Source organism: Dendrobates tinctorius, unplaced genomic scaffold, assembly GCF_039654945.1.
Source record: "Dendrobates tinctorius isolate UK_male_01 unplaced genomic scaffold, ASM3965494v1 ptg000082l, whole genome shotgun sequence".
Taxonomy (NCBI): Eukaryota; Metazoa; Chordata; class Amphibia; order Anura; family Dendrobatidae; genus Dendrobates; species Dendrobates tinctorius.
In genome coordinates, this window is record NW_027361750.1 from 18,258,092 (window position 1) to 18,271,762 (window position 13,671).

A 13,671-nucleotide genomic window follows, 5' to 3' on the forward strand; every position below is an offset into this window, starting at 1 on the left:
CGAGGAACATGTGAGCAAAAAAGCCCATTAGAGGCCGCTGATCAGCTAGAAAGCTCACGTGAAAATGCCACAGAAATTCTGGGATCATTTTTTCAAATGTCCTTTCATCAATTTAGGAAGTTAAGGGCCTGTCACACTAAGCGATATCGCTAGCAATATCGCTATAACGTCACTGGTTTTGTGACGTAGCAGCGTTATTGCTAGCGATATCGCTATGTGTGATACTTACCTTCGACCGGCTCCCCTGCTGGTTATCGCTGATCGCGCGAGAACGGCCTGGGCCGTTTCTCGTCGTCAGCTTCCTGTGGCACCGACGAGCGACGCGTGGACGTGAGGATCGCTTCGTCTGACAGGTAAGTAACGACCCCCGACTGCTGCTATGTCGCTGGTGAGATCTGCCTGTGTGGCAGCTCACTAGCGTCTACTTAGCGATGCACCAGCGATCCATATCGTTGTCGAGATCGCTGGTGCATTGCTAAGTGTGACAGTACCCTTAGAAGACATAAAAGTTTATTTTCAAAATTTTCAATGGGATTCCCCAAAGCCTATTTTCTTCGTTAGGGATCTATGCACTAAAGTGACTGAGGAGCCTGTACACTGGAAAACACCCCATCGTAAAAACGGCATCCCTCAAATTAAAATAAAAAGCAATCAGGAAGCTCTGCAAACCCTTCAGGCGCTTCACAGGACTTAACAAAAAGTTGAATGAAACACACTTTTTTCTCCCACTTTACTGACTTAGCCCTAGTTTTTTCTTTTTGACAAGGGTATAAGGAGAAAATGGACCCCACAATTTTGGTGCTCATTTACGGCTGAACGGGGCAATCACCCACATTTGGAAACTACTTTGGGCACACGGAAGGGAGCGCCTTTAGAATTTAGGTGGTCAAATTAGGAGGGGTTGCAGTTAGGATGTCATGTTGCATTCGCAGATCCCCCCCAAGTTGCTCAAAAAGCAGAAACCCCACTAGTGAAACCATTTTTAAACTACGCCCCTCAAGAAAGTTATCTAGGGGTTTAGTGAGTATTTTGACCCCACAACAATTTCACAAAATTACATAACATTGAGTACAAAATAAATTACATTCTCTCCACTAAAATTGTGTTTTAGCCTGAAAGTGTTTTATTCCGCTCCCTCCCCCCCCTAACAAAAAAGAAACAAACACAAAAACATACCATAAAATCTGTAGCACAATTTCTCCCAAACATAGCAATAATCCATAGGTGATCGGTCAGAAACTGAATAATAAGTGCTATTGGATTTGGAGTGCAGATTATGCTGGAATAGTGTATGTGCGCCATTTGTAGTGCCCTCAAGATGCAAGAACAGCAGAAAATCCCTCAAAAGTCAAGCCATTTTGCAAATCACACCCGTCAGGGAATTCATCTAGGGCTGCCGTGACTATTTTGACCCCACAGGTGTTTTCCAGAAAAAAATGAATGTGCAGTGAAGGCTGCACAGTGAAAAATGCAATGGTTTCATTCCTGTTCAAGTTCAATTTTTAATATACAGCGCCCAACTTGTGCCACTGTGGACAGCTCTGGTTTCCTCATTTTTTTTTTTTTTAAATGCCCATAATGTTTAAGCTGAACACACAACATAGATAATGAGTGAAGGGTGCTCACGAGGCCCAAATTAGCAATAGGCATAGCACAGGTAGACAACTGTAAAGGCTCTGCGGTGAAAGAAAAAAAGGAGACTTGAGAAGTAATTCCATTTTGGAAATTACACCCCTCAAAATTTATCAAGGGGCGTACTGGCCATTTTGAAATCATAGTTGTGGTGCCAAGTGAAAAATGCTAATTTTTCAGAAGAAATGCCAATTTGGAGCCCAATATAATATGTTGTGTTCAGTTTTTGCATTGGAGACGCAAGCGCCTTTACTTTCTAAATGCGTTCTCCCAGACACATAAATAGGCACAAAGGTCAGTTTGGGCACAATGCTTGGCTCAGAACATGTGTCTGTTGGGGCTGTTCACATTTAACATTACGATCCCTGCATCTTTCTAGTGAGTAGGTAAGAAAACTGATAAAAGAGGTAGGCAAAAGTTAAAGTCACACTGGTAACACTTGGTACAACTATGCTGTTTCAACCATCCTTCTGCGCTTTTCTACACTTGACATACACAACGAATACCTCCTATAAAGATGGTCAAACTGGAAGTACAGCTGTGCCAAGTCCTGTTGGTACAGTAACTTTTTAAGGCACCTTTTTGTCATTTTCAAATGTATCTCTCAGCGGATGCAGAGATTGCAGCGCCTAAACTAAGTGTCATACAGAGCATAATATTTTTTGTGGGAGTGCCGGATGGTAAAATACAGCAATTATACCACTGCTTCCAGGTTTAATTTCACGGTGCTCAGTGTTCGATATAAATGACAAACTGACTTTATTCTGGGGTCACTAGGACTACGGTGCTAGCAAATTAATGTTTTCTATGGGCCAGACATTGCTGTGCATGAGAATCTGCCTCCAGAGCTTATATTACATGAAGGGAGTTACCAGTGTGATGGCCGCTCTCTGCTCTCCTGATCTCATTGCACAGCGGTGTGTGATCATACCTAACACATCTGCAGGCTCCTATCTCACAGGCAGACAGGGATACATTATTGTTACAACACAGCCGAGCTCAGAAAGCTGTGAAAAATGTGTTTGTATGGAGACCAAGTTCATTTCTCCTGTTCTGTCTTAGTTACATGTCTTACACTGGTAACTCCCCTTTCATGTAAAAATCTCTGGAGGCAGATTTTCAGGGAGATTTATGTCGTGTCCAGAGCCTGGAATAGCTGATTTACATATAAGAAATAATACATGGGTTAGTCTCGAATAAGACATTGGAGCTCAGATATCCACAATATCCCTTTATCCAGCTTCCTATGATCAACATGACATTTAATCGGCTTAGGAGGGTTGAACTTCCTGACAGATTCCCTTTAAGAGCCGTATCTCTTCCGCAACAGATCTGGGTGAAGGCTTTGTTTTCTGAGGAAGGAGAAGTTAGACTGGAATGGGATGATTTTAAATGCTCTTACTAACTGCATAATTTTTTTGCATTTATTTGTTACTTATTTTACACGTCTCGTCGTGCAGGATAAATAATGTCATAAATTAATAGTTCAGTTTATTATAGATGCAGCAATAGCAATAATGTCTTTTTGGGTGGGGGGAAGGAAGAGTTTGTCAAACAAAATTCTTATCACTGGAGTAATAAACTGTAATTTCCCTGCGTTGCTGTATTATAGCTCTCAGGTGGCAGACCTAAAAAGGTCAATGTTTGACTTTTGGCTGCAGTCACAACCAACAACTTTGTAGTAGGACCGTGGCAATTATTACATCTCAGTAATACCGATGGGATACAAAAGGAAACCCCCTTTTTAAATCAAATCTAGATGCCAGTGTCACTACTGAAAAGAGCTTGTAAGGGGACAAACAATGACAATGAGTGCAAGAGTTGATTAGAGGACATCCCAGCAGAGAGCCAGCTGTAAAGCACAGCTGTCATCCAATGCACAATGTCTCCCCTTCGATCGCTCATTGAGAGTTCACCAGGGGAAGACAGTGCTTGGAATCTGTGAGTTCCCTGATCAGGCCCCAACGTGGTCTCCACGACGTGAGCAGCTTGATTCAGGTTACAGCTGATTGGCTCTAATTTTTAAGATTCAGAGGAGGTTGTAATTACTTAGGACACCTTTCATGAAGGCTTATAGAAAAATTGCATTATTAGTCTATTGCATAATCTATTTAGTCTATTGAGCCTTCAGTACTCAAAAAACTTGTTAAATGTGTAGGTATTATATTGTTCACCCATTGACTATTCCATGGTCTTAATACATTTCCTTGGTATACAACTCTCAAAAAACATGTTCAAAATTTTATTGGTATTAGATGCCCATACATAAACTTTCATTTTCTTGGGTTGATTTTGTTGCTATATAAGCCTCAAAAACTTGTTGAAAAATGTATCAGTATTCTATTGCCCATCTATAGATTATTCTGTGGTCTGGAGTACATTTCTTTGGTATATAACCCTCAAAAAACATATTCAAAAATTTATCAATATTATATTGCTTACCTATAGACTATTTGGGAGTCTGGAGTTCATTTCCTTGGTATATAACACCCAAGAAACTCAACTCCGATGATGTATTCCTAATTACAGTTACATCACCTACTTTTATAAATGTCCTCTGTGTAGGGTATACCGTTTTAGGATCTCTTAGCTTAGTTTTTTAGCATAGTGACATGTTCCTATATGTTTTTTTTTTTCAGATATGCCTCATTCTTGCATTAACAAAGCTGATAGATTTTGCTACATATGAGAAGTCACTTTTGTGTCACAAAGGCAAAACTTGACTACCATGATAAGGAAAGCCTACAACCAGGATTTAGGCTGCAGAATAAGATCAGCACAACAGTTGGACTTGACACACATTCTGCAATAGATGTGCATGATACGCTACTCAGTGGTTGCATCTTGCATGGGAAGAGGCAATTATGACTTTTGAAGTCCCAATGATCTGGAGGGAGTTAACCAATCACACTGCCAATTGCTATTTCTGCATGGTGCCCCTTATTAGAATAAGAGATTTTAAGGAAGAAGTGGACTTTATGTTCGGATTTCTTTGTTCGGCAACAGTGATAAAGATCTAGTCCAACACTTTTTCATGTATGTCGATCTTGTGGTATACAGCATGAACAATTTAATGGAAGCTCTGGAGATAAGTCATAATCCACAAGAACGGAGGATCGTCAGATTTGTCCAAAACCATAAAAACCATCTTGCTGCATAATGGCAATGCGCTACCTCAATTACAGTTGGTTATGCAGTCCACATAATAATAATAATTTTATTTCTATAGTGCCAACATATTCCGCAGCACTTTACATTTTACAGGGAACGTGTACAGACAATAGACATTACAGCATAACAATAATCACACAAATCAACAGATACCAAGAGGAATGAGGGCCTCTGCTCACAAGCTTACAATCTATGAGGAAAAAAGGGGAGACACGAAAGGTGGGTGGTAACAATTGCTCTCATTTTCAGACCAGCCATAGTGTAAGATATCGAATGTTCATGTAATGCTGCATGAACCGGTTATCAGCCAGAATATGTAACAGTACAGACACAGAGCGCTATTAAATACATAAAGCGCGTGAGAACGTGATACGAGGAACCTGGTTATGGTAAAAATATTGAATAGGCAACACAGGTATAGTTAGGTTAATGCGTTGAGGCAGTAGGCCAGTCTGCGTTTTTAGGGCATGCTTAAAACTGTGGGGATTGGGGATTAATCGTATTATTCTGGGTAGTGTATTTCAAAAAATTGAAGCAGCACGTGAAAAGTCTTGGAGATGGGAGTGGGAGGTTCTGATTATTGAGGATGCTAACCTCAGGTCATTAGATGAAAGGGGGGCACATGTAGGGTGGTAGCCTGAGACGAGGGAAGAGCTGTAGGGTGGTGGTGAACTGTGGAATGCTTTGTGGGTGAGAGTGATAAGTTTATACTGGATTCTGGAATGGATGGGTAGCCAGTGCAATGACTGGCACAAGGTAGAGGCATCGGTGGAACGGTGGGTGGGGAATATGATCTTGGCTGCAGCATCCAAGACAGATTGGATAGGGGAGAATTTGTTAAGAGGGAGACCAATTAGTTGAGAGTTGCAATAGTCCAGAAGAGAATGAATAAGTGCAACAGTAAGAGTTTTTGCAGAATCAAAAGTAAGAAAAGGTCGTATTCTAGAAATGTTTTTGAGGTGCAGATAACAAGAGCGAGCCAGTGATCGGATGTGGGGGATGAGAAAGCTCTGAATCAAGTATGACCCCCAAGACAGCGGGCATGTTGCTGGGGAATAATGGTAGAACCACACACGGATATTGCATGAAAAATCTATGACAACATGAAGCAGATGTTGAGATGCCTGAACTATTACCACCATTTGTGGCCCCTCTGTGGTTACTTAAAGTTGGTGGCCCTCTTACATGATCTCCAGGGTGGAAACACAAAGTACTGCTATTTTCTGTGTGAGTGGGATAATCAAGCAACAGAATATCACTACAATAAAAGCGACTTGCCTCTCAGACATTCACTTCAAGGTTGAGCAAAGCAAAGATAAAGGAAGGAAACTTTATTGGACCTCAGACTCGCAAGCTTCTCCGTTTGTTGCAGGGCAAGGAAAAAGCTGCATGGGTGGCATTCGCAATAGTGGTAACTAATTTCTTGGGAAACTCAAGAGCAGATAACTGGCGAGTTGGTAGAAAATCTCCTAAAAAAATAAGGTTCTTGGCTATAACATGTCCTTAATGGGAATCTGTCACCGGAAGTTGGAGGCCTATGTAAATGGCCTGTGTGTGCAAGATTCATTTCTTACATTTGCAACTAGACTTTTTCACACCAAACTGAAATAAAGCCTGGTGAGAGATTTCACCAAGATACTGCGGCTATGTCGAAAAGATATGAAGGAAAATGGAATCTATCAATGCTTGCAGATTACTGTTGGACAATTGTAAGAGATGATCCGATGCAGGAGTACAAGAGATAAGCAAAAAAAAAGTTGTCAATGAATGTTATAAAATGTTATATGTTATAGTGTGAAATGTTATAGTGCGATTTCTGAAACGGTTTATAATTCGCAATAGTTTTAGACATGTTTTAGTTATTGGAATTGTTGCCAAGTTTCCTCTAAATAAACATTAGAAAATTTGCGTAAAACATTCTGTATCTTTAGCTTGGTAAAAATAATGCTTCAAAGTACTGAAGCTTTTTTTGCATTAATTATATGTAGCAGTAAAAGGAAATCTCTGATATAATAGAGACAAGAGCCAACTAACAGTTCACTGTTAGGTTTGAATTCAGGTCAAAATCATTCAGAAAAGGTCTAATTTCATAACTGAACCTGACAACTTTTGAAAACATACAGAACAGTGTTCTCAGAAGCATCACTTACTGTGTCCCATATCTGAAGTTTAATTTGCTTGCCGTCAATTGTTATCATTCGTGCACCAAATTCTACACCTAAAAGTTAAAAATAAGAAAGTTAACATTTCTTTTTCTGCAACTATTTTCATTGTTCTGTGGTGATAATCCAGAATCTGAATGCAGACAGGGGACTTTATAATTAAGGGGTCAAAGTTCAGCGCTAATTCAAGTCCTCCGAGGACCGATACAGAGCACGTCCAACACGTCAGGAACGCCGAGTTGCGAAGGAGCTTAGTGACTGCACATTTTATAAGGGAAATGCGCTAAGGTTTATTTTTATCCCACCTAAGGAATAATTACATTTTATTTCTATGCAAGTGACTCCTTATTGATGATTATGCATTCAATATGGCATTTCCAGAACTCTTTATGATTTACAGAAAAACATCCTAATACAAAACACACTGCCTTGAATGTGTGCACCGAACCTCACAGATCAACTATTGCCTTTACTTTCCGTCAAATCTCGAACACACAAAAAAATGGTAGGAAATGTCCAGTTGTCCAATCAGTGGCAGTAATGGTGACCGGCCTCAGCAAAGCATCCTGTCAATTCCAATGTGTTGATGATGACAGCATGAGACACGACCACGAAGTAGAGACCAGTAGAGAAAACTGTGTGCTGAACGGTGAGAATTCAATAAGGAACGTCGAGTATCAGTTATTTTATTTCTTTAAATCAGTCAGAGCTCTTTGAAGAATAATTTTTCACTGCAAGAAAACTTCTTTACGCTAAAGGACAATGTGTAAAGCCTCATGTGCCATCTACAAAAAAAGGACAACTTCTGTCTTATATTACTAGCCAAAATATATGAAGAGCATGGCCAAGTTTACAGCAGGTAGATGATCCTGCAGTACACTACGAGCACCTATTTGCGCCTGCCTTTTATATATAAAGAGTGTGGGCATCACTGGTGGATTGGTGATGATTCTAAATATCAACTGTTAACAAAAATGGCCAGAAGTAATCCAAATTTTGCGTTATTACATAGTGTGATTTCTGGACACTTGTTAACAGGTGATATTTATTAAAGTCACCATTCTGGGAACGCCAGCTCTTATTACATAAAAAGGGCAGCCCCAGACAGACTGATGAAAGGAACGCTATAATTTCTCTTGCAAAAGATGGCAAGAAAATAAAAAATGCTCATTCATCCATTTGATCCCATAACATCTCTCACAATTAACGTTGCCAGCTAGTAACAGGAGCTCCATACATGCTGAACACATGACACGAATCACTGACGGATGAGAAACCTTGTGCTCAACAGAAAATCCCAAGCACTTGTGTTTGTCAGCTCCAAGCAGACACTGCGACCTCCGGATGTAATGAGGCCACACTGCCATCTATCAGGATAGGAAAAAAATGATTTTATTGTATCACTTCTGCATTTACCCTCGTGCAGCAGTTCTATAGGACTTTATGTCATTGCTCTTAAAAATGTGTCCCCCAGGGGCAATCAGGGGATCATTACACTACTTGTGAACCATTAATTTTGTCAGGGAAGCCAACCAAACAAAATCTGTTAAAGGGAGTGTCCAGGCATACAAATACTGATAACTGATGCTCAGTATCAGATCACTGGAGACCCACTGTAGGAACAGGATAAAAGGAATGGTCCTTTACCTATCTATTGTTACATATTCCCATTTCTTTTGACCCTGAGGGTCTGACACCTTATTGCCCCTAGAGGTGTGCATAGGTTTCAATTTCACTCCCCAAACAGGATGAAGGAAAGGTCCTATACCTCTAATATTTTACTACATCTATCTGTCCCACGCACTCATCCGCATACAAGATCGCTTTTTCATGATTGGGTGACTTGTGTTGAGCCGTATCATATCTTTTGTTCAACACTTCTCATTCCATGACAGTTGTCCTTTGCAATATATTTTTTTTTTTTTAAACTCTTCTTATTGAAAGATTCCACAGGATTAAAGTTGCAAGCATATGATCTTCTAATATATACGTTACCTTGTAATGACTTCACATTCACACTGTCCAGATGTGTCCGGATCCCAGAATTCCAAGCGAAGGAAATTCACCGACCGCCATATTGGGACACCCAAGTGATGGGTGTCTCAATATGGAAACTGCTGGAGGTGCCAGCCTCTTGCGCGGTACCACCAGTGGAACACTGTGACACACCACACACACACTGTATATTCCGTACGCACCACACACACACCGTGCACACACGCTGTATATGCCGTACGCACCACACACTCACTGTGCACACCGTACGCACCATACACACACGCTGTATATGCCGTACGCACACACTGTATATGCCGTACGCACCACACACGCTGTATATGCCGTACGCACCACATACACTGTGCACACCGTACACACCATACACACGCTGTATATGCCGTACGCACCACACATTGTGCACACCGTACGCACCACACACACACTGTATATGCCGTACGCACCATACACACACGCTGTATATGCCGTACGCACCACACACTGTGTACACCGTATGCACCACACACACGCTGTATATGCCGTACGCACCACACACACACACACACTGTATATGCCATACACACCACACACACTGCATACGCTGTACGCACCACACACACTATATGCTGTACACACCACACACTGTATACGCCGTTCGCAGCCTCTTGCGCGGAACCACCAGCGTAACAGTGTCGCAAACACGCCGCCGGGATCAGCCGAATGATTCAATGACCGCCACCATCTTTGTATAGGAGGAGCACACTCTCTCACACACAGCCTCTTGCGCGGTACCACCAGAGGAACACCGTTGTACTGCGCCTGCGCGAACTCCACGCAGGTGCAGTGAATCATTCGGCTGATCCCGGCGGCAGATGTGCGACATGTCTACAGACAGAGGAAGCTGGTCACATTAAAGGGGTTTTCCAAAGAACGAAAGTTAATTTTTAAAATTGTCTGTGTCTGACCGTACCACATCTCCTGGGCAGGGGAGGAAGCAAAAGACAGCACTGACATTACAGCAGGGGATTGCAGAGGATACATTTTGTGAGGTAAAATATTTCACTGACTGTTTTTAAACAATATTTTACCTCACAAAATGTATCATCTGTGATCTCCTGCTGTAATGTCAGTACTGTCTTTTAGCCTGCCCCCATCGTGACATTACCGGCCTCCATCTAGTATCATAGTATAATGTCAGAATGATTCAAACATTTACCTTTATCCATTCAATACACTAACATGAACGTAACATCATCCTTTGCAATATCTGATCTGGTTTCTCTCATTGCCAGAGAAACTAGGTATTTTCTTTTACTCTTTAAGGAGGATGGACCCTTGGTCAGTATCACTGGAGTCTACTTTCCCTGACAGGAGGTCCCATCCCCCAGATTTTACCGGTGATATTAAGCACACACCTTAGTAAAGGAGAGGCTTCTATAAGACGCCTATTCATTACTAATCCTAGAGTTGTATAGTAAATAAACACACAGTAAGAATAGTCCTTTATTTGAAATAAAAAAAAACTTCTATTTAAAAATAAACCCCTATTGCTCATTCAACTGAAGCCATGGTCTCCTGTAAAAAAATAGAAAAAAAAACAACCGTACCCCTCACATGTCCATCGTTCTGTCCCACGCCGTAATCCATGTTTGGGATAAATGGTGTTCAACCTGGACGGTGCCAAGATGCGACTGTCCAGGCCGAAAACCACTGGGGAATGAGTGCAGCAAGCTTAGCCTCAGTGACTAGCGGTGACATCATCAAGGTTACCGCAAGTCACTGAGGCTACGATCCCAGCTGGGTCCCCCAACTGCGGTGAACTCTGCGAGATTACCGCTAGCACAGTGAGAAAAAAAGTCTCACGGGGCAGCGGTGAGTTCACCGCAGTTCACAGTGAGAAATCTGTGGTCACCAAAATAATACAAAATGTGCACATCATACAAAAAGGCACAGACATTCTGGCTAAAGCTAGTAAGTATGTTACAGTATAAATGGATCTAATGAAGCAATGAAGGATCATGGAAACACCATAAGGAGGCAGCACGCAATGTGTGTCAGGATACCAAGATCCTAGAAATTATACCTGATCCAATGGAGGTAGAATGGTGGTCAGGTGAAAGTTTGTTTATGGCAAAAGGGTTGTGCCATACGTTAATCAGTTGGGCATCCTTCAGCCATCTTTCCCCTAACATGGCAGCATTGCATCTTAAGCCCGTCACACAAAGCGAGATCGCTAGCGAGATCGCTGCCGAGTCACAAGTTTTGTGACGCAACAGCGATCTCACCAGGATATCGCTGTGTGTGACATATCAGGGACCGCCCCCCCCCCGCCGGATATCGCTGATCGTGCTCGAAAGCCCTTGACATTTTTTTGATCATTGGTCTCCCGCTGGCCAGCACGCATCGCTGCGTGTGGCAGGCGGGAGACCATCGATCAGCGAGCTGGAAGCCAAGGTAAACCATGGGTAACTAACCGCGTGCGTCACTTAGTTACCCGCTGTGTACCTTAGTTACCAGCGTGCTGGCGCTGGTATCCAAGGTAAAGAGCGGGTTTCTAAGCGCCGCGCGGTGCTTAGAAACCCGCTGTTTACCTTGGATACCAGCTCCCTGCACCAGCACGCTGGTGTCTAAGGTACACAGCGGGTAACTAAGCGACGCGCGCGCTTGTTAGCCGCGTCGTCGCTGGTCCTGATCGCTGGTGATATCTGCCTGTTTGTAGCTCACCAGCGATCATGTAGCGACACACCAGCGATCCTGACATGGTCATATCGTTGTCGGTATCGCTGGTGCGTCGCTATGTGTGACGAGGGCTTTAGACTATGTCATGCATATTGTCCAGCAGTAATCTGAGACACTCCCCTGCACTCGGATTGACCAGCAGAATTGGCCATGCCGAAAGCAGAGGGAATGGATGAGATTACCGTTTTATGACAAACTGGATGGCTGCTATAATAAAATGACCGACCGTTTGCAGTGCCCATTTTTCTTTTTACTCGATACACATGCAAAATAACGCACCATTGAGGTCTCCTGCTCACAGAAAGAACACAGTCCCTGCAGCTCAGTAACATGGAGCAGTAGGCACATTCTTTCCGGTGCAACATTACAAAGAAGTTCTGACAGAATTAAATCTAATGACAAGATCAAGCAAAAAACAACAAAATGTATGTGCATTTCTTTATGACAATGGGGGCACACAGAGATACAGAATCCCTTTAAAGTCTATGGGAACTAGATTACAGAAATCCACAGAAAATTCCCCTCAAATTCAATTTTAGTTAGACATGGCTTTAAAAGGAACCACTTATAGGACGTATGCCATACAAAAAATGCTTTTCAACAATTGAAAAATCGTAAACTGCTAATGTTTTTTTTTTAAATATTAACATTTCTTTTTAATGGCGTAAAATATGAAAATTGATTTAAAAAAGTTTCAATATTTTCCACTTTAAAACACTAGGGGAAGCAGCTGTAATTTGCCATGAAAACCCAATGTACAAGTAGCTCACATTACGATTGCAGTAAATTTGAGTGGGATCTGCTCACACATGTGTGATGTCACTACTCTCCACCCCTTCAGGGAGTTTGTAAAAGGATAAGGGAGGATGAAGTTTAGAATCACAGTGAGGAGCCATTTTTTTGGTGACTGCAAAGGGATACTGACATGTGGACAGTATCACTGAGGACTGCTGGCAGTGCCAAGTATGTTAGGGCCCCCAGAAACCTATTTTTCCTCTCAATGGGGCCCCATCAGGTGGCCAGCACTTCCAGGGAGGATGGTGAGATTATACATACTGTATTACTATTAAACACTGCGTAGGCGACCACCGCAGGGGCCCCCACGGTGGTCGACTATACAGTGTGTAATAGTATATCTCACCATCCTCCCTGGAAGCTGGCATTGCTCGTCTTCAGTAACACATCAACATCAACTGATAGTTGGAATAAATATTATTTTCAAGTGTAGGGGTGTGAAGTATGAGGTTCTGCAGCAGCTGAGGTGTGCAGTATGAAATTCTGCGGAACAGTATGAGGTTCTGCCCCCCCCCCAGGTTTGATCCTGGCTACGCCCATAGTGTGAATGTAGCCTGAGGATCTAGGCTTTATCTTAGCCGAGATAAGTCATAGTGTGTGTGTATATACACATACACACACACACAACCCTAGCTATAGCCTTAAACCTATCCCTATCCTTAAACCTTGGCCTAACCCTAAGCTTAACTCTAGCCCTAACTCTAGTTAGGCTTGGAAAAAGTGTAAATACTTAAAAGCATCTATTACTAATGAATGAAGACCGTGATGAATCATGTGCAGTCCACAAGATTTATAAAATACATGAATTAAGGAATACAATTGTGCCAGTCATTACACTGGCTACCCATCCACTCCAGAATCCAGTAAAAACTTATTACCCTCACCCACAAAGCTCTTCATGGCTCAGCACCACTCTACATCTCCTCCCTTGTTTCAGTATACCATCCTACCAGCGCTCTCCGTTCTGCTGATGACCTGAGGTTAGCATCCTCAATCAGAACCTCCCACTCCCGTCTCCAAGACTATACACGTGCTGCGCCAATTCTTTGCAATGCACTTCCCAGGTCAATACGAGTAGTCCCCAATCCCCACAATTTTAAGCGTGCCCTGAAAACTCATTTATTCAGACTGGCCTACCGCCTCAACACATTAACCTATGTGGCACAGCCAAAAGTTT

General features: G+C 42.3%; 1 protein-coding gene across 2 annotated transcripts in view; it reads right to left on the bottom strand.

The window, feature by feature from the left end:
- The window catches only part of RAB2A (RAB2A, member RAS oncogene family), a 130,228-nt gene that overhangs the window by 71,239 nt on the left and 45,318 nt on the right, over positions 1–13,671 (bottom strand). For both annotated transcript variants that reach the window (XM_073583949.1, XM_073583950.1), the window contains exon 3: positions 6,954–7,021. In XM_073583949.1, the coding sequence (XP_073440050.1) occupies positions 6,954–7,021 (68 nt within the window). The remainder of the gene's footprint in view (positions 1–6,953; positions 7,022–13,671) is intronic.